The sequence below is a fragment of the Orcinus orca genome, chromosome 17 (assembly GCF_937001465.1).
Source record: "Orcinus orca chromosome 17, mOrcOrc1.1, whole genome shotgun sequence".
Taxonomy (NCBI): Eukaryota; Metazoa; Chordata; class Mammalia; order Artiodactyla; family Delphinidae; genus Orcinus; species Orcinus orca.
In genome coordinates this window covers 45,560,637-45,588,190 of record NC_064575.1, presented here as the reverse complement: position 1 = coordinate 45,588,190, position 27,554 = coordinate 45,560,637, and the positions used below count along the sequence as shown (strand labels likewise).

General features: G+C 36.3%; 1 protein-coding gene across 5 annotated transcripts in view; it reads right to left on the bottom strand.

Moving 5' to 3' along the window:
- The window catches only part of TMEM67 (transmembrane protein 67), a 46,520-nt gene extending 19,813 nt beyond the window's left edge, over positions 1 to 26,707 (bottom strand). For 4 of the 5 annotated variants that reach the window (XR_004486286.2, XR_004486285.2, XM_004275391.4 and 1 more), the window contains exons 1-19: positions 26,455 to 26,703; positions 24,543 to 24,631; positions 22,784 to 22,877; positions 21,750 to 21,849; positions 20,205 to 20,274; positions 20,038 to 20,112; positions 15,130 to 15,192; positions 13,488 to 13,642; positions 13,266 to 13,374; positions 12,340 to 12,426; positions 11,961 to 12,026; positions 10,123 to 10,279; positions 9,620 to 9,743; positions 7,879 to 7,984; positions 5,114 to 5,170; positions 3,955 to 4,053; positions 1,965 to 2,063; positions 1,622 to 1,708; positions 17 to 116 (exon numbers count right to left, since the gene is read on the bottom strand). Coding sequence is in view for 3 of the 5 variants with exons in the window: in XM_004275391.4 (XP_004275439.1) it covers positions 17 to 116; positions 1,622 to 1,708; positions 1,965 to 2,063; positions 3,955 to 4,053; positions 5,114 to 5,170; positions 7,879 to 7,984; positions 9,620 to 9,743; positions 10,123 to 10,279; positions 11,961 to 12,026; positions 12,340 to 12,426; positions 13,266 to 13,374; positions 13,488 to 13,642; positions 15,130 to 15,192; positions 20,038 to 20,112; positions 20,205 to 20,274; positions 21,750 to 21,849; positions 22,784 to 22,877; positions 24,543 to 24,631; positions 26,455 to 26,647 (1,930 nt within the window). In the remaining 2 variants the exon portion in view is untranslated. Of the gene's footprint in view, positions 1 to 16; positions 117 to 1,621; positions 1,709 to 1,964; positions 2,064 to 3,954; positions 4,054 to 5,113; positions 5,171 to 7,878; positions 7,985 to 9,619; positions 9,744 to 10,122; positions 10,280 to 11,960; positions 12,027 to 12,339; positions 12,427 to 13,265; positions 13,375 to 13,487; positions 13,643 to 15,129; positions 15,193 to 20,037; positions 20,113 to 20,204; positions 20,275 to 21,749; positions 21,850 to 22,783; positions 22,878 to 24,542; positions 24,632 to 26,454 lie in introns of all 5 variants that reach the window. The other variant, XM_033438289.2, reaches the window with a different exon arrangement.
- Positions 26,708 to 27,554: the final 847 nt, after the last annotated feature.

Below are 27,554 nucleotides of genomic sequence, written 5' to 3'. Positions count from 1 at the left end.
TGGTTACTTTCATTACCTTCAACAGCTTTAAGAACCTTTCCTTTAGGTCGCTCCCAATCAATAAAGAATATGTCTATGGTAATCTGGGAGATGAGCTTATGCAAAAATTGCAGAGCCTGAGAATGACAAACAAAGCACCTTAAAGTATCTGCATTAAGCCTGCTTATGAAATCAACAGTGATTCTTTAAGAATGTCCATCGACAGATGAATGGATAAAGAAGATGTGGTACATATATACAATGGAATACTACTCAGCCATAAAAAAGAATGAAATAATGCCATTTGCAGCAACATGGATGCAACTAGAGATTATCATACTAAGTGAAGTAAGTCAGAAAGAGAAAGACAAATACCATACGATATCACTTACATGTGGAATCTAAAATATGACACAAATGAACTTATCTACGAAAACAGAAACAGACTCACAGACATAGAGAACAGACTTGTGGTTGCCAAGGGGAGGGGGGCAGAGAGGGATGGACTGGCAGTTTGGGGTTAGCAGATGCCAACTATTATATACAGAGTGGATAAACATGATCCTAATGTATAGCACAGGGACCTATACTCAATATCCTGTGATAAACCATAATGGAAAAGAATATAAAAAAAGAGTGTCTCTATGTGTATAACTGAGTCACTTTGCTGCACAGCAGAGATTGGCACAATGTTGTAAACCAACTATACTTCAAAAAAAAAAAGAAACAAACATACCGTAATCACAAGAATATATAACTTTCACAAGTTACAAAGTCGTAATACCATTAGGGGATCAACAGAAGTTCACGAAATAACGGAATCACCAAATTCACAGAATTTTTATATACATATTAATTCGACTTCCCTTTTTCTGTCTTTCTTTGAAATAGGGATATGAAAGGAGACACACTATCTCCTCCTCATACAGGGATCTTGCATTAATTGTCTCGCTTTCCCAAGGTTTCCAAAAGCATACTTTGTTTTCTAGATCATCTAACTTCTTTATAAGTAAAGGTATTTCCAACTTTAATTTGCTTGTCCTAATTAAAGTTTTAGCATGCTCTCACTGTTGTTTTTTTCCCCCTATTTCTGGTATTTTCATTTACAGAATATGTTTAAACTAAGGCTTCCTCCTAGTAGGTACATTATTGATCAAACAAGGGATAAAAATCTAAGTATGGGATGATTCCTCTCTTCGTGGAGCTCACAGATCAGTGGGAACATCAGACACTTAATAATCACAACACAATTGGATGAGATCTACCACAGAAGCATGTAAAGAGCTTCACATCCATCGACAGAACAATGAAGTAGGGAGGGGGGTTGCCATGGAGAGAGGAGGAAAGGAATATGGAGGCAGAGAACAAATGCTAAGAGTTCAGCACTTTATCCAGCATGGTACCTTTTACTCTCAATTAACAGGTTAAATTAAATAATAAAAAAATATTTAAGGCAGATCTTCAGAATAAGATATCTATTATAAATAAAAGTAGACTTCCTAGTAAAACAGAATTAATTCATGCTTTCTTCCAAAATTAAACTAAATTTTATACCAAAGATTTTGAAAGCAGTTTAATTTTAAAGACTTATATGCTTATTAGCAGGTCTTTTAAATTCAGTAACCCGTGCTTTGAAACTTACCTTCAGAGCAAAGGCACATCCCACATAAGTAACAAAACGTTCTTCCTGAGCCGGCATTGGTAGCAAAACAGAGACAGACTTCTGTGCCTATGATAAAAAATTACGCTGCTAAATATGACCGTATAAAGTTTTTACTAAACACAAGTTATAACCCAAAGAAAGCGTAAAAGAGGAAGGTGGTGATGCACTCAGTAAACACAGCACACTCAGGGAATGGTGAGTTTAGCATTTGCCCCAATACTCTTGATCAGAAATATCCTCCACTAAAGACAGTTCCTTTATAAAGAAAGCTTACAAGTTATTCAGGTATTGGCACTTAGGTTAAATTCAGAAAATCACTTACTTTGAAGAAAATAAGCCAGTAAAGACCTGTTCCCACAGTGATGATAAAGAAAACATTGGCCAGATCACCAGCATAGTAAACCAAGAATTTCATAACTGTCTGCAATTTAAAAAGAGAATTACAGCCATTATAGACACAATCTATTTATACTATTACTTTTAATAACATGTTATTTACCCAGTTTCTCAAGCTTGAAGCCTTGTTTCATGTATACGCGGATCAGTTAGAAAGACCAACTGCAGCCACTTCCTAGACACCTTTTGGGTCCTAACCTTTTGATCCATTCCCAATAGCCTCTGTCTTATTTAACCCTTCTCATCTTTCACCATCTAAGAAATTTAGAACCGCCTCCTAATTTTCTTCGAGTCTGGAATCCTTCTCTCCACTGTATCCTCTATACTACCATCAGAGTTGGCTTTCTAAAATGTAAATTGGATTGTGTTACTCCCCTTCTTAAAAATGTACAGTGACTCCTTATTAAAATATAAATTCCTGACTCACAAGGTCCTCCACAACCTAGACAAAAATTAAATATTTAGCCTCATCTGCCAGTTCCAACCACTTACTCAATAATCAACTATTCCACACTTTCATCTCAAATGTTTTGGGGAATGAAATGGGCATTGATTCTACAAATATTCTTCTCTTTTTCTCTCTGGCAAACTCTCATGAGCTCTGAGGACAGAGACGATGTCTCTCTTTGCTCATTATCACAATCCCCCCAGTGCCTAGTAGAGCACCTGGCACTCAGACAGTAGGCTGTCAGTGACTATTTGTGGAATGCGCAGATAACCCAGCTTAAAGTTCACTTCTCTTGGAAGCCTTTCTTGACTATCCCAGACAGTGAATCAAGCCCCCCTCCTCTGATTCCTTGGCACATTGGCTCTGGAGCCAGGAAGACATCCCAGCACAAACAAATTTACTACGTGCCTTTCTCATGTTCTTTATCAGCAAAATGGAAATACCACCTATTACTTTGTTGCTATAAAAATTAAATGAATAGGGGCTTCCCTGGTGGCGCAGTGGTTGAGAATCCGCCTGCTGATGCAGGGGACATGGGTTCGTGCCCCGGTCTGGGAAGATCCCACATGCCACAGAGCGGCTGGACCCATGAGCCATGGCCGCTGAGCCTGTGCGTCCGGAGCCTGTGCTCCGCAACAGGAGAGGCCACAACAGTGAGAGGCCTGCGCACCGCAAAAAAAAAAAAAAAAAAAAAGTGCCTGGCACATAGTAAATATTCAAAAAATGATAGATAAAAATAAAAACAAACATAAAGAAGATTAATTGAGAAGAGAAACTATAAAGTTAATAGAATAAAATATGGGCGAATACCTTTTTGATCTTGAGATAGGGGAGGCTTTCCTAAACAAGATCCTAAAAGCACATGCCATAATATGAAAACCTACTCAGACGTGACAATATTAAAATCAAGAGTTTCTGTTAAACAAAGTAACACATAGATAAAATAACACATGAATCACTCTTGGAGAATAAATTTCAACATCAAAAACCAAAAGTGGATTTATATTTAGAAAATACATAAAACTCCAAATAAATAAAATATAAAAACTTGTTTAAATAAACAAGAAAAACTGAAAACTTCATTAGAAAAATGGGCAAGGGATACAAACAGGAAGTTCACAGAAGGGGAAACCCAAATGATTAATAAAGCATATGAAGAGTAATCAGAGAAATGAAAATTAAATCAAGAATAACATACTACTTACCCCACCAAATTGGCAAAAAATGGAAAGACTTGAAAAACAGCAAGTATTGATTGGTGAGGACGTGAGGAAACAAGAACAGCTCTGCTGTTGTGTGCAGACTGGCCCACAGCAACGTGGGAGGGAAATGAGCATACACCTCTCATAGTCATATACACCAGAGAAACTCAAGGCAACTTTTGACTCATTCTCTAGCTGTGTTTTATTAGAAGGATATAAAATAGCCAAAAGATAAAAATATACTTAAAACATTCCTGTGATCATACCTGTAAATCGATCATGGGACTCCCAATGCGTCTCTTCCAACCTGCTGTCTTCAAAAGAGACAATAAAACAGCTAGTCCACCCAACACACCCAAAGCAATCTAAAGGAAAATAAAAATTTGGAATTTATGTAATTTCATAATGTAATTTCATCCATGTTCAAAGATACTGTAAACAGAAAGTAAGGAAGTACTCAAAAAATGGTGGTGGAAGGTGGCTAAAAGGACATAGGAGCCAAATTTAAGGAACTCCCAATGGTCAAATCTGGGACAATTTGAGCAAGAAAATAGTAATGAATTATTATTGTTAGAATAAATAAATATCCATGAGTCCATACTGATTTAAATAAATAATTGAATAAATAAATCAATGTGGACAAAGGGACAGTTCCTTATAGCAGAACTTGAATTAACAAATATAGAAGAAATGATGGAAATACACAATCACCATCAGACAAATGTCACAGTAACACTTTTTACTGGCAAGAATTAACAATGGGTGCTAAAATTAGAGGGCAAAAGAATAATGAGGAGCAGGATATTTGCATAATCTCAAGTATCTCCTCACAAGATACAAGATACTTATTAATTATAAGTGGAAAAATACAGTGGAGAACTCTATGGACACCATCTTAGCCATATGATCGAAGGTGACATCACTGTTAATAAGATACACTGACATCAAGTATCTTCTGATATGATTTGCTGAGAAGGGTACAACATCATTTCTGTGGCATTTGTGCTAAAACTACATTTAATCATGGGAAAATATCAGATAAACCCAACTGAGGTTCAAAATACCAGTGTCAGTCATGAAAGACAAAGAATGACAGAGCACCTGTCACAGATCTAAAGAAACACACGATGGCTAGAAGTAATATGTGACCCTGGACTGGGTCCTAAAACCGAAGAAAGATAGTGAAAAAAATCTGTAAAATCCAAAGAGTATTTAGATTAGTTAATAGATTAGGACTACATCAATATTAATTTTCTGATTAACATCACTGTACTACCATCATGTAAGATGTTAACATTAGGGGAGGCTGGGTGAGGGATATATGGCAAATCTCTCTATTTTGACAACTTTCCTGTACATGTAAAAACTTTTTTTTTAATTAAAAAATATACTGTAAGTATTTTTAACAGGTTAAAATAAACTCACATCTGTCTGGACATGTGCTTCTCCTTGATCCATTTCATATGTGACCGAGAAAGAAACCTGATATTTAAAAGAAAGTGAATTAGCCATACTGAAGTTATATAACACAAACCTACTTTTACTAGAAAAATACATTTGTAACTGAATTTTACCATAAATGCCATACTTTTGAACTTTTGCCATGTTACTAGAGTTGACCCTTATTTGTATCAATACATAAATGAATACGCTCTTGGGAATTATTCATGCTACTTTAAACATCCCTTTTGAACACATGTTAAAGAAAGAGGGCTTCATTAGGAGCTAGGTTAGGTTCATTAATAGCAGTCAAGCCAAATTAACCATATTTCATTTTCTGATAGGTTTCTGTAACTGAGGAGTGTGACTGGTCTTACATATCAAGAATTCAGCAACTGGCTAAACAATCACAGCCTAAGATGGCAGATTAATCAAAGGGCTGAACAAGAATCTTAGGGATACCATTATATTGAGACAGTAGAAAGAAGAACCAGCAAAGGGTTAAGAGAAACAGGAGTATGAGAAGTAGGAGAGGGAAGATACCTAAGTCTTAGCAAGGTCATAAACAGGGGGTTTCAAAAAGGAGGAGGTCACCAGTAGTGTCAAATGTTGTACAACTGGCCCTTGAACAATGCAGGGGTTAGAGACGCCAACCCCCGTGCAGTCAAAAATCCAGATAGAACTTTAGAATTGGCCCTCCGCATCCATGGATTCAACCAACTTCGTGTAGTGCTGTGGTACATATTGAGTGAAGGAAAAAAAAAAACCCCATGTATAAGTAGACCCATGCAGTTCAAACCCATGTTGTTCAAGGGTCAACTGTGTAAGTGTCAAGTTAAAGAAATAAAGCCAGTGTATGTGGAATTCATTGCTGACTTCATGAAACAGGTTTTCAAAGAAGCAAATGGCAAGAGCAAAACTGCAAATGATGAAAGAGTAAATGGTTGGGAAATCAAGGAAAGACACACGATAGCAAGCTGAACAGTTGGCAGAGCTGATGGATAATTTTACTGTTTGGTTGTGTTAGTTTGTTTTTAAGATGGGGCAACCTGAAGGGTATTATAAGCAAAGGAAAGGGACCAGCAGAGAAGCTGGCTGAATAAAGGGTTGTGGGTGAAACAGGATACTGGAGGAAGTACTCTAAACAAGTACAGGTTGAAAATTTGCTTAAGAAAGTGGGAAGGGTCCTTTTTTCTTAGAAATAGGAACAGGAGTTAGGAAAGATAATGAAACAGAAACACCTAAGTATTAAAGAGGAAATCTGAAGGAATTCGTATTGGATGGTTTTGATCTGCTCCGTAAAATACAAAGATAGGTTATTTGTCTTTGGTGAGAGAGCAGAGATGTAGCTGGATACTTAAAATGAATGTAGAACTTTTACAATAGCTGTCATGAGAAATTAAGAAATGATGAAAGAACTGTACATTCTACAATTAGAATGAATTTGAGGTGGACTTCCTCAATATGGTTTTATGATTCTCTCAACTTTTTTTCCAATTTGTCAAGACTTAGTTTAGAATATTTTGGACAAGAAAAATATTTAAAGAAAACACCCAGAAGTGTTTTACGTTAAGATAAATATACTCTTGACTACCCAAGAATGACCATTCCAGGAAGACGTAAACCAGGCAGTCTTCTGTTGTTACTAAGCATGTTTCTGGATTTTCTTCTCCTCTCACTATAATGTATACAAATACAGGCAATCGAAGCTAATTTTAACAGGAAACCAGGTAATACAAATGAGGATGTGAAATCTTTCAGAGAAAAGTTATTTATGTGCCTACTTTTCACTTAATGAAAGCCTGAATCCAATAGTAGCTGAGCACACGTACAAGTGCAACAGAGAGGCCAAAAGCACTGGCTGAAGAACTAGAATTTTAAAATTCAGAAAAGTAAAATAATAGAAATTAAAAGCTATTAGTGAGTCTTGGAGTAAGGAATGCTCACCTTCCAATTCTCATGTTTCTGGAGAGGACAGGGAATGAGGAAGAAGTAGAGAAGGATTAGCCTGCTTTTGACCTCTATCCTCTCTCATTTACCCCTCATCAAAGCAGGGATGCTTCATCTGCCTGGCGAGGTAGAGAGGAGGAACTGTATCATGCGGCTCGGCCTTTCCCAGGCTCATTCTCTTTGGTGTAGCCCGTTTTCAGTGTGTACATGGTATCGCTTCCATATACAGGCCCTGCCAGGCAGGGGAGGATTATAGTTCTGTGGTTAAACTTAACTGAGTTGGGAAATAGCAGAAGACTAATTGGCTGCAGGTCCAAACTGCATTCTCTAGCTCACTTTAGCGCTACTAGTTATAAAGCTGATAATTTGATTCTCTTTCTGCCTGTTGAATTGTGTCTCTATCAAGTGGGCAAGGCTGGTGAGAAGAGGAACACACATGCCCACTTAAGGTTTGAGTTCCTGGTTTAGTTAGTCAAGGAGGCAAAATCTTAACAGAAGCAAGGTGGCCAAAGAGGATGGGAGCAGATGCTGCATGGCTCAGCATACCCCAGGATACTGACAGGGAGGCCCAGCTGCTGGTGACGCTGTCTACTGACAAACATAATCCTTGCTTTTTTATACCCAGGATCCATAAGAACTCACCTCTTACCACTATTAGTAAAAAATAATTAAGTCTTGACTATATAAAGTGCCATGTTTATTTAAAACTTTAAAAAGGACTAATTGTCTTTTGATCATAACACAAACTCTATCAGCATTATACGAACACATAGAGAGGCAATGATTAGGAAGGAACTCACCTTCACAGACTGGCTGTTGGGATCTTTGATATCAATGTCACTGTAGGCAATGGTAATTAAGGGAGGGTAGATATTTCCATTTTTTGTGTTGGGTACAAGGCGGATACTGTTTAAAAGAAAATTCATTTTTAGTTATAAATACATCTAGGCCCTTAAACATAAATTTAACTTATTGTTTCTTCTGAATTAGATATGGATAGTCTTGGTGATCTCAGAACTACCAGTTACTAAAAACTAGAGGTCAAACATAAACTAATGGTAACAACATAGGCTATTTGAAGTGGTCAGAACTTTATATTGAAATAGAACCTCTGAGACAAATTAAAAACTCTTGTTGATCTAGGTCCTACGAAGTTTACAAATGAAATCAGTGAAGTACTGTGCACCACTTTTGAGGACTACTCAAAAGAGAAGTGTTACATGAAGCCTAGAGGAAGGCAGATAATATCCTAATTTTCAAAGAAGATGAATTCTTAACAAAATACTGTGTCATATCTAATACTCTTTAGGGCACATAATGGGGTACATTTTGCTGAATTCAATGCATTAGTAATGTACAGTTTGTAAACTCAGAAAGGAAAATGCCAAGCACCAGTGGCCAGCATAGTTTCTCCAAGAGCAAATCAGGCGTGACTAGTTTCAATTTCGTTTTCACTAGGGATACTACATTAGATTGAGGGACTGCTAAAAACAGCACAGTTGGATTTCAGCAAGGTATATGACAAAACTTCTGTACTGCCTACCTGATAAGATTATCATAAAAATCAAAGTGAAAAAAATAATGTATGTTGAAGTGCCAGAAAGAAGATGGTGCTGATTTTCATCAGTGTATTCAAGGTGCACATCATAAAATATTGGAGTGGGAAGGCTGGTTAAGGTCTTAGAGATAGGAATCTCACACTGCAGAAGACGCATGAGGGCTGCAAGGCATTACCCTAAGGCAGGGTCATCATTAAAGTATCCCAGGAAGGTACTTCCCTGGTGGAGCGGTGGTTAAGAATCCACCTGCCAATGCAGGGGACATGGGTTCGATCCCTGGTCCGGGAAGATCCCACATGCCGCGGAGCAACTAAGCTCGTGCACCACAACTACTGAACCTGTGCTCTACAGCCTGCAAGACACAACTACTGAGCCTGTGTGCCACAGCTACTGAAGCCCGCACACCTAGAGCCTGTGCTCCACAACAAGAGAAGCCACCGCCATAAGAAGCCCGCGCACCACAATGAAGAGTAGCCCTCGCTCGCCACTCGCTGCAACTAGAGAAAGCCCGTGCGCAGCAAGGAAGACCCAACACAACCAAAAATAAATAAGTAAATTTATTTTTTAAAAAAAGTATCCTAGGAAGAGTGAGGTGTTGATAATTAATGAGGGCCAACCTAGAACAGTAGCTATTAAAGGAGATGGAGCCGCAGGAGGCCTGCCTATTGCAATCACCTGGCAGGCTCTAACATACCTGCTTCAGCCCACTGATCTTCACTTTCCCCCTCTCAACCCATTCTAATTTAGCAGGTCTAGAGTGGGCCTACAATATGAATTTTGGCAAAAGTCCTTAATCTCTTCTGACGTAATCTTCCCCTCTATTAGTGTATCCCAATCTATCGGGACATCTAAAAACACAGTATGTATTGTTCCAGTTCAGGTGTTCTTATTGTTTTCACCTGATAATTACAGGTCACTACTTTCACTACCACATTTTCCCATATACTCCAAGCCTCATTTAGTGCATTAGACGTTTGTTTACCTCAGTGATATTTGGGTAGCAACTCGAATTAATCTTGGCTGACTTCCTAAGTCATTTTCTCTTCCACTTAGTGCATCCACTAAGAAAATGCGCCGAGTCAGAAGCCACTTGCCAGAGCTACTGTCTTTTATAATAATAAAAAAAAAAGAGATAGCATTTTAAAAATATCTTCAATTCTTCAAGATGGCTCTCAAGGAGAACTTTTTCCATTCTACTAATTTTTCTATTAAAATTAGCCCTGATTTTACAGTTCTACTAATTTTTCTCAGGATACACTTTTAGCAATAACATAATTTCTTAATAATAAGCCTGATATATTTAGTAAAAATTTCTAAATATACCAGCAACCTTACTGTTTTACTTTTAGGCATGCTATATAGAAACTTATACTCAGAGAGAATCTATGACCATTCTTATAATCTGTGATTTATTAAATTATCATGTTGGTTGACTGGTTAATTGGTTTCAGCTCAGAGAAAGAGTGGTATGTATGGACGCCTTACCTTGGTTCACAAATATTTTATTGTGCTGAAGATTTAAGTTTAACACAGGCACAGCCCAAATATATTGGTGTTGATTTTCATCAGTATATCCAAGGTACACATCATAAAATGTAGGCATGGGGAAGTCAGTTAAGATCTTAGAGATAGGAATCTCACACTGGAAAAGAAAATGAAAAATGAAAGTATCCAAATTGAAAATTAGAAAGCATATTTATTATCTTTACAAGTTTTTTTTAATTGTAAAATGAAATATCTTTCAGTTACCTTGTTTATCCACATTTCCATGTGTCTTTCAAAACATGAATACTATGTACGATTCTTTTATAAGGGCCAAAATAACTAACAGTAAAGAACCACCTGGATCTTGTCCTACAACCCATTCATTCTCAACAGTAAGTGTACAGTGAAAAGGTTTAAAAACTCCTATCCTATGGGATGAGGTCCCAATTCTTTCTCCTGATGTACACTGCTGTTTATGATTTGGCTCCCCTTAACAGAGCCAGGTTTATCTCCCACTGCTCCCTCTCTGTCTATGGTTCAGTCAAACTAATCTACTTACAGTCTCTAAATACGCTGTGCTATTCTACATCTCTCTGACATTGCAAATGGTGTTTCTGCTTGACATTCCCTTCCCCACTGTGCTCTCCTGGCAAACTCATATTCATTCTACAAGCTCAAGTATCACTCACTCTGTAAAGCCTTTCCATATTTCCCTAGGAACTGCTAATGAACCCTCCTTTGGACCAACATGGTACCTTGTTCATATCTACAGAACAACACATCACGTTCTTTGCAATTCTTTGTCTGTCTATATAGCTGTTTTCTCTACTAGGCTATGAACTCCTCGAGAGGCAACCAGGTTCAATGGAAAAACCATGATTTTCAAGCCTAACAGAACATTTACTTGATGCAACACCTTGAGTAAATTACCTAATCTTACTGAGCACCATTTCCTCATTCATAAAACACAAATAATATGTATTTCACATAGTTATTTCATGGATCAGATGAGATAAAAATGATAAAATGCTGAGCATACAGCAGCGGGCATTTAACAAGTCTTGATTCTCCTGGCCCAAGGTAGACACAAAATAGCATTTTTTAAAAATAACATAGAAGTCGTTTCTGATAATAAAAGTAAATGCACGTTCATGATAGAAAATTTGGAAAATATAAAAAAGAGAGAAAATCACCTGTAATCCCACCATTCAGAGATAACCGCTGTTAAAAATGTTTATCTTCTAATCTGTTTTCCCTGATAGTATTTTTCATTGTGGTTTTAACAAAACTGGAAGCACAGTTTTGTTCTATGGTGTACGTATATGCATTTTATCAAGAAGTATTTTTGTAGACTAGTGAATTTCTTTCAAACGTTTAATGGCTCATAATATTCCTTTGTACCATACTGTAGTTTTAAAATGCATTACCAAAGGAAGGAAGGTCAGGGAGGGAGGGAGGGAGGAAAGCATGGAAGGAGAGAAAAGGAAAGCATTTTTATTTGTTTCTGGAGGGTAGAGGGAGGAGGGAGTGATAACACTTTATTGTTCATTAAAAATGAAGTAATACTTTTGCTTTATTCTAAAATGCTCAAAAGTAGAGATTATTTTTATGACCTATATGCCTAGAAGTAAATAAACAACTAATTATGATGTTTAAGACTCTATCTATGACAAGGTACTCTTTTCATGCTGATTAGATTAATAAAAACTATATCAATCGGTGAAATTATTCATTACTACAAGAAATTTCCAATTTCAAAAATTCAAAGATATTCCAATTATTGCTGATGTGAAAAAATGAAGCTAAAATACAGACTGCCTAAAATAGTTCCAACTTACATTCTGCTGATAGGTTGTTCCAAAGGAATAAGCAGCATTTAATCTTGTCTCTGTGTCTGGACAAAGCTACAGCAAAAGAATACAACTGATAAATATCTCTCACAAATGTTTTCTTTGCTTATAGTCAAGGGTTCTCAACACTCAACATGGACATATACTTTATATAATACTCATTCAATGTATCAAGGGAATGAAAAGTTAAGGGAGCATCTTTGTTATAAGTCATAACTTAAAGTAGTTTTAAGAAATTCCAATTTAAAACACATGAAAAAAATCAACTCTACCAAGCAACTGATGCTCTATCCCTAGTTTTTTTCTCATCTTTGCCTCAGTCAAATATAAGACACGTTAGGAATTCTCTAGCTAGAATCATACTCACCTGTAAAACACCTCCTTCTAAAGTTTGCCACTTGAGAAAATTTCCTCTTACATCATAAGAAGCAGCAACAAACTTCAGTTTTGTATACTGATTAAAGAAAAACAAGAATAAAATAATGTCACATACTCTGAAACTCTATAAATATATATATTACATACAACAGTCTATACAAACTTTCAGAGTTTAGACTTCCAGAGCATATATTCAGTAAAATAGCCAAAAAATTTTTTTCATTGTTGATTGATCTTTTCTTTTTCCAGAGATCAAATATTGAATTCAACTATCTTTACTTTGAAGCAACATTAATCTAAGTATCTCTATGATTAAACACACCAAAATAAATGGACTGGGTTTTCGCACAAAAACTATTATTTCAGAATTGAGAGGCAGCGCTGGTGACAGATAACTGCATTTGAAACCTGTTAAATGTGTGTGTGTTTGTGTGTGTGTGTGTGTGTGTGTGTGTGTGTGTGTGTGAGTGTGTGAGTGTGTGTGTGTGTGTGTGTATGGGGGGTGAGTAGGGGAGGGAAAAATCTGTTCTTTCATTCTAGAAGGTCAAAAAGTTGAGGTAAGAATTTGGAACTGTGAAGTGCTAAGGAAAGGCAAAGAATCCCAGTCAATCTCTGGAAGCCCTTTTTAAACATGTGGAGATACAGGACAGAGATGGCTTTGCATTTGGTGATGAAAACTGTCCTTCCCAACCCCACAAGTACTACTTGCTGCCATACGACATAATCCAGAGGTATCATATACTCAAGTAAGGCAGCTAAACTTTATATTTTTAGTTCCTCAGCAGCTAATATTCAGATTTAGTTTAGTAATTAAATTTTTAAAAGCCTATCAAGAATTATGACTAGTAATATTCGTTACCTTTTAAAATTGTAAATCAAAATGTAGTTATCCTTTAATAATATAGTGACTTGTACCTGGTTTTCCCCTTTAAAACTGAAATTTGTGGGAAGAGGTGTAGTACTGAGTACTTGAGGTGCTAATCCTAGCTGGTCTCCATAGAACAGCCATGGAAGATTCTGTCTCCTATAAACAATCACAATTGTTTTAATAATGGGGAACAATTCTTAATATGTATTTGTGAAAGTAATCGCACTGAATTTTGTCAAAATATGGTTCATCAATTAGAATAGCCTTACCAAAATGAAACAGAATGAACAGTGCCCAGTCCAGCAGTATTTTCAAAGATAAAGTGAAACAGTCGACATGCATCAAAAGTGGTAGAGTCATAAGAATTCATATTCATCACACACATATTTCCAAGAGCTTGGCAAGATGTTAGATTGGCATACACCTACAAGAGAGCAATGACAAAGAAATGTACGGACTTTAACATCCTAAGCAAAAGTTGACATAAAAATTATGCTCGGTTTTAACTTTACCTATTCTGCAAATTCTTTTTTTGGACATTCTTTTGCTTTTAATACCTTTCCTCTAATTTAAGTAGAAAAGAACTTTCTATATGGCAGATAAATAATTTGTACATTTTAACTGTAAATTTTAGGTGGAAATATAAAGACAAACAATTAAAAGAAGAACTAACAGCATGACATTTAAAAAAACTATTATGCAGAATAATTATTTTTGAAAGAATAATAATTTGTTCCTATATTAGAGCTTATGCATATAAATCTAATCCATTTTAAGTAATTTGTTTATGAACAGCAAAATAAGATCATTTGTTGAGTTTGCCCCTCAAACTTCTTTTTCAGTTTTCCCTTTCAGGAAAAGACCACTCCATTTTTAGTTATTCAAATAAAAATCACTGCAGTAATATTCTTTCTCTCCCTTCTCGTATCCAGCTCATCATTAAATCCTATTGGCTCAGTCTTCAAAGTATATCCAGAAGCTAAACATTTCTCACACTTCCATGGTACCATCCTTGTCCACGAGTCCACTTTCTCTCACCTGGATTACTCTAATACTCTCCTAAATGGTCCCCCTGCTTCTGTCTTTGCCCCCCAAAAATGTGCTCTCCATATTAGAGTGATCTTTTCAAAACCTGAGGTCAACCATTGTCTTCCTTTGCACAAAATCCTCTACATCCCTTCCAGTAAACTCCAAGTCCTCAACATAGTCACTCCCTTCACCCGTGAACTCATCTCTCCACTTTCCCTGCTCACTCTGTTCTAGCCACTCAGGTCTCCTTCCTGTTTCTTTAGCATGAACACCAGAGAACTCCTGCTTCGGGACCTCTGCACTTGCTATAGTCTCTGCTTAGAATACTCTTCCCCTAGATATTTACAAGGCTCTCTTCTACTTCCTTCAGATCTTTACTCAAATATCACACTCCCAGAGATGCCTGTCCTGACCACCCTCCATAAAATAGCACCACCTTCCACTCTCTATGCTCTTTACCCTGATTTATTTGTCTTTATAGCACTTAGCACCACCTAACATTTACTTACAATATAATTCTACGGGGGATTTTTCTCTGCCTTTTCCTGAAATAGATAACTTAAAGATTTGAGAACAGAGCCTGGCATACAGTAGGTCATCAATAAACATTTACTAAATGATAGTATGAATCAGTTTCCCCTAACATTCAATTTCTGCTGAATAAGTTTGGACACATTCAATTTACGAATAATGAAATGTGAAATGAATAACATTTTCTTTAGTATTCTCTTTCAGTCCACTTAGAAAGGGTTTATTTTTCTTATAGAAAATGACCAAGGAGATATATCTACTTAGAGAGGAAAGTTTTATTAAGCGGGGAAAAAAATGGTATCACAATTCTTTGAAATGGAATAAAATTATTTTCTAGAAATTCAAATATACCCAACAAGCAGCTGCTGCTGACTGCAAATACTCTGCAAACCATTCTGAAGTGAAAGACATGCCCTGTAAACACAAAGATGAATTTTAGTTTTAAGTTCAAATAGAAATTCCTTAACCCTACACTGTTTAGAAGACATTACTATGTATATTGCTGAGTCGGAAATAACTAACATTACTTTCTCAATATTATCAGAAAAATAGATTCTAACGGCAATATAAGAATTAATTCTAAGCAATGTCAGTAATTACAAATAGGACTGAATTACAAAATCACATCACTTAGGCAAAGGATATAAGGAAACAAAGTATGTCTATAATCAAAAAAAAAACAAGAAAACACTATTATGCCCATTTCACTAAAACAAAAATCAAAGTGCAAAAAAATAAAAGAAAAACTAGATTCTGACTTAGTATTGGTTAATATTTGCTGATTTAGGATTATTACACTGTATTAAATTGGCAAGTAATAAAAAAGAAATATTTGTGAATGATTTCTAAGCAACTGGAGACTGGGGATATACAGAGTAACTAATATGTAAAATCTCCAAAGTGGTGACTCTCAAACAATGATGGGTATCAGAATCAACTGTGGAATTTCGTAAAAACAGAAAATGCTTGGCTTCATTCTAAACCAAATGAAACAGAATGTCTAGGATGAGACCAAGGCATACATGTGCTCTGAAAGCTGCAGATACAAGCCTCTAGTTAAGCACCACTGCTGTAAAGTTCATCTGCATATCTTGCTAAAAAATGAGACACCGAGAAGCACCATTCAGAATAAATTCTCTGAACATGGACAATGGAGATAAAACCAAATTATATGAATCGTGACACCATGACTGTCAAAGAAATCTAAAATAAAATTATGAGTCACTTCATTATTCATTATTTTCATCTCTTCAATAAGCAAAAATTCTCATTTTGTAAGAAAAAAACCTATGCATAGAAGGTTGACTAACACACAAAGGCTGAGCAAAAATGGAAAGCAATAACAACAGTACTGGCAAATGCATGTAAAATGAAGCCACAGACAATGCCAGTGATAAAGGTGTATGATCCTTTGTAAAACAATATCCACGGAATTTTTAGAAACACTTAGGAAATTTGTCTTAAGGCAATAATCTCTCCAAAAGGAAAAACACATCTTTGTGCATAAAATGGTTGACAGCAATATTATTAATAACAGAAAACCTAAATAGTCAATAGACATACAATTACATGAATTTCAATGCATAAACTAGAGTATTACGTGACTATTTAAAATTATAATTACATTGGTTGAGCCTGGAACACAGTATAGAGAAACTAAGGTAGTGCCTAAAGACTGAAGGAGACATGTCAAAATAACACAGAGGCTATACCAAAGGGAAGTCCAAATTTGAGGCAATTTGAGCTTTGAAAAGAAGAGTAACAGTGACAGATTATAACACACTCATGATACCTGGAGTTTGCAGTAAAGCTAAAAAAAAATAAAAGCACAGAGAGAAAAGAAAGCACTCTTTATAGAAGACTGCTAACTAAAAATATAAAGGGAACAACAGAATTGTGAAATCATTTTGAAATAACCAATTTAATAATTGATTCAGGTAAGGTTCATCAATGGGCTGCTAAAAGAGATATGTACATAGTCTCAAAGTAAAATCTCAGACTAACTTATTAGTCACAGTACCTTTCCAATGGAGAGAAGTGGCAGACAGCACCATGACCAGGCAGTCAATTTAGCATCACCACTAACTGAACATCCTGACCTTATGTGCTCCTTGTTGATGCAATGGGCTATTCCCAACACCTATATCATATTTTTGCAAAAAGACATTTCACTGAGTCTAATCATGAGAAAAATCCAGAGTGTGGGATGCTCTACAAGAAAGCTGGCCTTGACTCTCCAAGAGTCAATGAAAAAAAAAAACCCCCCAAAAAAAGCCAAAACAAAAACAAAAAACCCAAAAAGCAAAACAGAACAAGGGTCTCTCTGTTCTAAATTAAAGGAGACTAAAAAGATTAACTCAGTGCGGGGCCTTTCACTGATCCTGGGTCCCCCTTGCCAAAAAAAGTGGGGAGGGATAAAAGACTTTATTGAAACAAGTGGGGAAATTTGGGTATGAACAGTATATCAGGTAATTCTATTATATTAATTTTAATCTTATTAGGTGTGATACCAGAAAAATGCCCTTGTTCTTAGGAGCTACATAATAAAGTATTTAGGAGTGAAATGTTATATAGCTACAACTTATTTTCAAGTGGCTCAGAAAAAAATATGGATGTGTATGTGTGCATACGCATACATTCACATACACAGAGAGAGATAAAGCAAATGTGGCAAAACATTAATAATTGGTTAAACTACTAAAAGATATATGCACAGTTATTATTTTTTTCAACTTTTCTGCCACTTAAAAATTTTTCAAAATTAAAGTTGGGAAAACAAACCAAGATATAAGCTGTTTTTGGAAAATGGGAATGGGAAGACACTGATTCATATATTTGGAAAGTTTTTATTGATTGGTATATTACTTGAGGAGGATTGGATGTCTCTTATAAAATTATATAAAACTATAGGATAAATACAGAAATAGTTATAGACGTGTGTATGTATATACATAATGTTTGTATATATTTTCTAGCTATGTCTGCTAAAGAGGGCATACTAAGCATGGTAAGCTTGGTTTCTAAGTATTATCCTTAAGAGCTTCTTAGAGAAATAACTGTTTCCAGGGCTGAAGCAGGAAAAGTACAAGATGAGCCTGGAAATCTTATTGTGCCAGAAAGTAAGGAAATGCTCAAAGAATGATAGAGATATGTCAAAAAGACATAGGAACCAACTCAAAGGGACTTCTAATAATGGCTAAATCTATGACAATTTGAGCACCAAAACAAATAATAAATATACTGGATTATAAAACATGAATAAAATAGGAACCCACAAATCCATACTGTCCTTACTGAACAAATAAATGTATAAAGGTGAGGAAGGGAAAATTCCTTATGGTAGAACGTTAATAATGTGGAAGGAATGATAGAAACATTTGGCAACCATCATAGTAGTGGTTGATGAAGGCAAGTGACATCAGTGGAAACTAAAGCTACTTAGTTTAGAGAAGGTTTAGAGAAGAAGAAATGTAACCTTGGAAATTCTCCTCAAAAATACTACCAAATACAGGGGCTTCCCTGGTGGCGCAGTGGTTGAGAGCCCGCCTGCCGATGCAGGGGACACAGGTTCATGCCCTGGTCCGGGAAGATCCCACATGCCGCAGAGTGGCTGGGCCCGTGAGCCATGGCCACTGAGCCTGCGCGTCTGGAGCCTGTGCTCCACAACGGGAGAGGCCACAACAGTGAGAGGCCCGCGTACCGCAAAAAAAAAAAACTACTAAATACAAAGGGAAAATGGTAACTTAATAGCAGATGTGGTGAGTTTACAGCAGGGGGTGACAGTTAGGTTGACACCACCAGTGGTGGGACAGATGGACAACATGTGTCTCCTGATGTGACGCAATGGATTGAGAAGAGCACAACATCTTTTTTGTGGTTTCCTGCCAGGCATGTCCTGATTATGAAAAAAAACTGGATGGACCCAGGTTGAGGGTCACCCTCTGGATTGTAAGGCCTGTAGTCTTCAAAACTGTCAAGGTAGGGGACTTCCCTGGTGGCCTAGAGGTTAGGTTTCTGGGTTTTCACTACTGTGGCCCAGGGTTCAATCCCTGGTCAGGGAACAAGATCCCGCAAGCCATGTGGCATGGCCAAAAAAAAAAAAAATAGTAAAATGACAAAACTGTTGAGTTCGTGAAAGGCAGGGAAAGACTGAGGACGTGTTCCAGACTGGAGGAGACTGAAGGGGACATGACCTCTAAATGACTGGTAATCTGAGACCAAATATGAAAAAGAGACATTGTTGGAATTTTTGGCAAAATTATTTTTACTTATTTTGAAAAGGAAAAAATGAAAATTAAAGGCCTGCAAATTTGATAATGGTATATGTCACTATAATCAGAGACCGGAGAAGAATGCCCCAGAAAACACGAATCTTACTACAAACGAGCCAATATTTGGATGATCTTAAGCTCCCTATGTATATGTCTATTTTAGCATTTGTTTTTCTGCAAATATTTGGTACTTGCCTGTAATCCCACAAGACTATACTGGAGGAGTGGAATTTTTGCTTTATTCATGAGGATTCCAGATTCCACCCTCATCACGGCTATCCTTACAGCCCCCCTAGTCACTCCCATTTATTCAGTGATGATTGTAGCAACCAGATCCTAGCCTATCCACACAAGCTCTACTCTGACTGACTCCTAGTTAGTCATCTAACTCCTATTCTCTTGGACTGATGACCTCTTCAATTCCGATTCATCCACTTCCCATTTTACATCCCAGATCTTGTCATCACCAGATTCTGTTGCAAAAGCTCTAACTATCTGCCATCACACTCTCATCTATAAACAAGGAACTTGGCCGGATACAAATAATCCTCAAATCTCCAGTGACTACCATGTACAGGCTCTGTGAGGTAGGTATTATTACACCCAACCTACAGACAATAAAACTGACGTTTAGAAAAGTCCAAAGGTATAAAACTAATGACTGGTAAATCCAGGGTTCAAACCTAGAGTCTCTGGTGCTCTTAACTATATTATACTGCATTCTTTATAGGATCTATAAAAGGCCTTTCCAGATTAAACATTCTGAGATCCACTGAAAAAGAAATGAGCTAAGGTAGAGAAGAGAGCAACTGTACTTATAAATTATAATGCTGAGTTGTTGTCTAATGTTTCTTATTGACTGATAATTTCTATTTTAAAGTGATTTACACGTAAATGTTTCTCATTTTAGCCCCAAATTAATTACCAAAGGAAGAAATGCAGAAATATCCTTAACAATAGAACAAAAAAAAAACTGAAGCATACTCACAAGATCTCCATAACGTGCAGCTGAAATCATACGTGGAGGGAAATTCCCTGTGCTGCTGAAACATAATCCCCCTGTCTTCATTAATAAATAAGAAAAAAAAAAGTTTATGGAAGAATAGAAGTAATTTAATTTAAAAGTATATACATTATCAATTTGATTAGACTTACTAAAATGTTAGGTTCTGAACACACACAGGACCTGCTGGTATTAATGAATGTTGGTTCACATTGGACACACCTGTCAATATAACAAAAATAATTTGTTAAATGTTAATAAATTACACTAGCCTTAATTTAATTGAGAACTTGTCTTCCTGATTATATTAGAATAGATTCATTCAACTAAGCAATTACTTGTAATAAAGTAAACATATTAGAAGTATTAATGCTGATATACTACTCTTTGTATTACAAGGCAAGGTATAAATAAATAAAATTAACCAATAATAGGCGAATATTCTTTTGAAGCCGCAGGTAATATAAAATAAATAGTATTGAATAGCAAAGATGGTTAAGTCACTCAAATAACAAAAGAGCCCAACAAACTCATATAAATGAAACCAAATCCATTTTTATAAGTAGTTATTATCGAATATACTTTCCTTATTTTTCTGCCACAAAGCAAAAAGGTAACATACGCTGAAAAGAAATGAGTATCTATACCCTCATCAAACCTACAACAAACACTCTTAAAGTCTTTTCATCGTCTTTATTTATTTTACGAAAATACTTTATATTTTTCATTAATGAATGATATAGAGGGAGGGAGGGAGGGCAGTGGACTAGTGGGGACACTGATAGGTTTCTATGGGTACTCATTACAAAACAGAACAGGTAGGAGGAGGAGCTGGGGCACAGCACAGAACTCAAACTAGGCTTAGGGAGGTATAAGAGGGGAGGAACGGGGGGATCAACCCAGTAGTCTGTATTAGGATGCTACAACCTAGGTCAGCCTGAGAGAAAAGATGATCCAACACTAAGTATCCCCAGGAGAAACTGCTCAAGTATTTTCTATCTCAAATTTGGGAACTGAAGAGAAAACAGTATTTAGAGGGAGGTCAGCATGTAGGCAACTAAAAAAATTGAAGAACTGGAATAGGGATGATGTGTTTGAGTTAAAGAAACGGAGGGGTGTGTGTGTGTGGTGTGCAGGTATGCATGCATAAACGGGGAACAGGAAGTGAAAGAGAATAAGGCTATAAACCAGGATACCTGGGTTATCATAATTATCATCACATTTATTAACATATTTTTATGTAATATAATATATAAAGATAGTACCTAGTATATAATAAGTAGATTGCAAATAAAAGTTACTATTATATACTATGCATTATATTATAGATTATGTACAAATTACATGACAAACAAAAATCGGTACCTTTTACTGAACACTTACTCTGTAGTACTTAGCTAAGAACTTTAGATATGTAAAGTATGTTTCTGAGCTGTGGTAACAGCCTATGAAGTGGGTGGTATGTCCCCATTCTGAAGACAAGGAGACAGACTTATCGAGTGAGGTCAAACAACCAACAAGACACTGAAACAAGAATTAAACCCTATTCTGTCTCATTTTCTGGGCCTCAGCTTCCTTACCTGTTTATTTCTATCCTTCCTTGGGTTATTGTGAGGAGCAAGGAATCTGACAGGAAAGGCACAGATTCTACATAAATATAAGATATTAATGAAGTCAGCACCCAGCATACCGCTTACCTGTTTCCTAAAGCATTTGCTATTGTAAAAGAGTTTTCACTCTCCTCACAGAGCTTACAAGTTGCTTGAGACAACAACGTTCCATTAACATCTCTTTCCACTAAACAATTTAGAAACAATAAGATGTTAACTCATAGTCAATATATAAGCTTCTATACACTTAGTAAAACCCAGTTGTAATTATTATTCTAGTAATTCTCAAAACAACTTGTTTGCATAAAGTCATGTCAAGCACCATCCATAATAAAGTATCAAGAAGTGAAGCCTTCCCCATTCCCACATAAAAAATACAGAAACCAATTTCTAAATTATCATCATCATCTTAAATTAATATATTTTCCTCAGAGAATTTCTTACCTCTTACCTGCATGTTCCTGTTACACTGGATTTGGGGAAACAAGTATTTTCACAGACTTCTGATAAGTTTCACAACTTAGAGGGCTTTTGGTGGTATCTATTACAATTGTAAATTCATATACCTTATAATACTACAGTTTCATTTTCAGATACCTAACCCACAGAAACACTTGAAGATGTACATAAAAATATTCATCAAAACATTATTTGTGGGCTTCCCTGGTGGCGCAGTGGTTGAGAGTCCACCTGCCGATGCAGGGGACATGGGTTCGTGCCCCGGTCCGGTAAGATCCCACATGCCGCGGAGAGGCTAGGCCTGTGAGCCATGACCGCTGAGCCTGCGCGTCCGGAGTCTGTGCTCCGCAACGGGAGAGGCCACAACAGTGAGAGGCCCGCGTACCGCAAAAAAACCCCAAACATTATTTGTTAGAAAATAATCTAAATATTTTAAATAGCAAAATGCTATGAAATACCATGGAGTGGATTAAAAAGTATGTGGTAGATCTAACAGATCATAGCATTAACTGAAAAAAGTATGCTGGAGAACAATGTTTTTGGTATGAAATATTTACATAAAAAATACCACTTATACTTCCTGTGGTTACAATGTATACAATGTACATTAAAAACAGGAAAAAAAAAGTCTATAAGGACACATTCTAGAATCTACTTCTTACCTAAAATATGGCCAGTGGGACAGTGGCATTTTCCTTCTGCAGTTAAACCACCAGGGCAAGAAATACAGTTCCAGCCATCTTCAGTAACACCTTTCTAAATTAAAAGAAAAAAATTATTTTCCCTTTCTTAATTAATGTTCTCCTTAATTTATCATGTAAGTCCAAAAAGCCACAATAGTGTATAATTTGCAGGAGATATGCAAATAAATTACATAAATATGAGCCACATAAAGATTTCCTGGATAGACAATTTGTGCTTATATTCAAAAATCAAGCTATACGTTATTACTATAAGTACTGACTACTATATTACCATTACTATAAGTACTGACTACTATTAACTCCACGCAATAGTTCTTTTTTCCTTATGATTTTCAATTTAAATGAGTCCTTACTCTCATAATTAATAGTCATTCAGTTTTTCCATTTACAAAGAAAAAATGCAACGAAATTCAACACTATTTAATCAACAGATAGCCAATTAATAGTTTAGTCTTACCTGTTCTAAAATAGTTATTCTAATTTTTAAAAATTCAAATATAATAGCTTTTAACAATTAAGTTATGATTTAAAATGGATGAATTTTATCGTAAATAAATATACTTAAAGTTGTTTAAATTATGAGATATTTCCTTTTATCCACTAATAGTTTGTACTAGTAAAGGTTTTTGATAAAATATGACATCACCAAAAATTGGGCTTATAATATTATATGGTTTAGAAAAAAACCTGGGGTAAAAATACAGTAATTTTATTACAAATATGGATGTAACCAAAATTAATAGAAAACAATGGTAACAACAAAACAATGCCACAAATTATTTTAGGTTTTGGTTGAAAAGACTGGATATATCAAGAAATGCTCCTATATTTGTTAGTACATTTATACATGTAGGACTATTTAAAAATTATGATAGCTTAGTAATGTCACTGAAAAATAAATCTGCTCTGGCACCATTTCATATTAGCAGCTTTTTATCACTGTAATTCAGCTAGGGTCAATATTTCCAAAAATATAAAGTTTCAAAATGATCATCAAACCTGTAAGTACTAGTCATAAACAAGGACTGGTTTATATATTAAATATTAAATTCCCAGACTCAATTTTTTTAATACAATAATGAGAAGAAACATTATTATAAAGGCAGAACTGGCACACTGACTCCTAATTACCCAAAATGATTCAAAGATATATTTCTGTTAATTAAGAATCATCATATATAGTAACTATTAATTTACTAATTTTCCAAAAATTATGATATAATGAAATGATTAATAAAACAGATATTAACCTACTTACTGATGAAACTGGCATTTCATGAACTTATCACTCAGATATCATTACGAACATGAATTATTATATAAAACTGTTGACGCTAAATCTAAGACACTGAACTCACTCTGTACCAAATGATACAAAAATGAAAAACTGCTCTATATATGTATCATTCACTCATCTATTGATATTTGCTTTTATAACGCAGTTTCTCTATGAAATAAAAATAAAGACACTCAAATTTTCACAGCTTTGTGTTTTTTCAGATTTCAAAAAGTAAAGCAATATCTTTGTTTTTTTCCAAGTTTGCAAAATTTCACTGATCTCCCAAAATTTACTCTAGTAAAAACAAAGTTGGCTTAATAATTTTAAAATCTGTGGGAAAATATTAGAGTACAGCATTAAATTGTAGTTTAAAAAACAAAGGTATTTAATTTACTATTTTTTACAGTAAGATTATTTTTTAAAATAAATACTCCATACCATGTTTTCTGGGCACTTTTTACAAATAATATCAGGTCCTCCATTATTAGAGATCATCTGAAATCCTGGTAGACACACACATACAGTTCCTAAAAAGAAAAGAGCCAATTTTGACCTTGATAAATAAAACTCCAAGATAGGAAAATTTTAATAACTCTTAAGATCTTGAGAAGTAGTAGTTAAGAGCAAGACAGCAGAGGGACTTCCTGGTGGAGCAGTGGTTAAGACTCTGTGCTCCCAATACAGGGGGCTGGGGTTTGATCCCTGGTCAGGAAACTAGATCCCACATGCATGCCACAACTAAGAGTTTGCATGCCACAACTAAGGAGCCCACGAGTCGCAACTAAGGAGCTCTCCTGCCACAACTAAGACCCAGCACAACCAAGTGAATAAATATTAAAAAAAAAAAAAAAAAAGCAATACAGTAGAGCCAGTACTGCCTAGGTTCTAATCTTGATTCTGCTACTTAGTTGTGTGACCCTGAGCAAGGTACTGAACTGCTCTGTGCTTTGGCTTCCAATTTGGTAAAATGGGAACAACAAACAGTACCTACCTCACGGGGTTAATATAAGTTAGTTATTATCTGTAAAGGTCTTAGAATCCGTCTGGCACACAGTAGGTATTGTGTTTGCTACCATTTTAAGTGCAAGCATAAATGAACTATTAAGTTATAACTATTAAACTAATAACCAAACTACTGATTAACTGCTATGGGAGATTTTACATTTCTATTTCATCCAACCATACACATATATTCAATGAATTCAAATTTACTTTGTCAAAACAAAACCTTATTAGGAAAGTTATCTCCATCCGAATAAATCAGTTTTCCTCTGTTTGGAAAGACAGTAAACTTTATAAGATAATCACTACTCAATTTGCTGAATAGGTAAGGACAGCATTCTCTAAGAAGGCATTAAGTGGATACAGCACCCATAGGAATCCATGTAGTAGAATGTTTATGGTATCAGGGTTCATAACTATGAACCTTACACTTTAGAGTCTGGGAAATGCTTTCTCATTCATATTTCCTCACCTGAGAATCCTGACCTGTCCTACACAGTGACTTAAATAAAGATACATCAAATTTAAAGATGGCAGAAATTTAGTATCTGGGTGCGCAAACCGAGATTAAAAACATTCTAAACTTTATAATATGGGAAAAGTCTTATTCTGAGCAGTTTCAGTGAGAACAACTAGGACCAAATGATGAACGTCTCAAGAAAAAAAAAGTTAAGTTTAATCTAAAGAGACTTAAAGGGCAATCAGTAATTGCCCTTTAATTCAACAATGAAAGGGCTAAATCCTAAGGAAATCTATAATATTACGGACAGACTGCATAATGGAAACACATAGGTCAAGACTGAGGGCAAAGAGACAGGAGTTCTTCCTGTCCCCAATTTAGAAGACATTACGACCTCATCTGGGCTTCCATTTCTGTATCTGTAAAACGAGAAGACTGGACCTGATTACGGTTAAGGTCCCTTCCAGCTCTAAATTCTGGGATTTGAAAAGATCAAAAACTATCAAAGTTTACAAGCGCTAATTTGCATTCCCTCCCTGACCTGTTCTGTCACCTGCTCCTCTGCACCTCAGATTACTTCTCTATTTTTCTTCCTTCGGTAGTCAGCTTTCCAGGTGCCTCCCTAAAGACCCCCCGGATGAGGAGTGAGGGACTGGAGCCGAGAAATTAATTTCGACAGCCTATGAGGTAGCGGACTCAGGGTTTCCCCAACCTCACTCGTTGTGTGCAAACTTCAATCCTCCAAGAAACCCTCCTCTCAGGCGTTGGCAGTTAACCCTTCTGAAACATTCTTCCGCAGATGAAAAGATATTTTAGTGACGAGGGGTCTGGGGACAGCATCAAGGCGGAGGTGTTACTTTGGCTAGGGCCCATCCCGGACCGTCTCACCTCGAGCATCCTGCCTCTGATTGGCTCCACACGCGACACAGGAGAGCGCGGAGATATCGAAGTACTGGTTGTGGCCGCATGTCTCCGGCTGCCGGAAAGGGAAGAAGAAGGTCTGAGCCTGTGAGACGCGAAGAAGGACCAACAAGAGGAACAGAGTCACACCCGCAGCGTTTAAGGTGGACCAAGCCGCCATTGCCACCACAGTCCCGCGTCCGCCCGTCACCAAGATGCACTCACTCGCGGCCGCGCAGTCTCCGGCGCCCCATCAGCCTCCGCGACAACTCGGCAGAGCTGATTGGACAACTGCGGTTCGGAAGTGTCTGCCTGCGCTGTCTGGTTGCTAGGTTACCAAAGCCGCGGGAAGCTGGCTGGTCTGGGAAAGGATGAGTTAGAGACAAGCTAACCCTGGAGCCTGGCAAGTGGGACCGGCTATTTACAACGTTTGCTTCAAACTCTGCTACTCGACCCATTAGCGGGACGTGAAATCAATTTAGGAGGTCGCAAAATAGATAACCACAGAAAAGAAAATATCTGATTTTTATCACACAAATTAAGTATTGCTTCATTAAACTGTTAAATCATATTTACATCAAAATTTACACAGACTAGGTCATTTTCGTGTTAAAGGCGACATTCCAACAATGTATTTGTCAAAATACATTGGTCAAAAAAGTAGGAAAAACACTGATTTGAAATAAGCAATGTTGGAAGATTGACTGAAGCACTAAAAACAGATCTTTCCTGACAGACCTTTCTTTGTGTTTCTATGTTCTGTGTTTTAAGCACAGACATCATGTTTACAAAAGGAGATCTTTAGTCCAGTTGTGAATAAAAAAGGGACTTATTTTTTTTAAATCAAATATACACATACACGATTGTTGTCTTTCAAAATGGGCACTCTTGGAAGCTGTTAACCCCAAAACATTTTAGAATTACCTTCAAAGCCAGTTTCTGGGTCATAAAAGAAACAGTTATTTCTTAATATTTAAATTCACTTCTGCTTTTGTTGTATTCTATTTGTTTTGTTGTATTTTGTTCTCCCCCCACCAATAAAATCTGGCATATTTTGAAGCCACCTTATTCATCAGTGGTATCTTGAA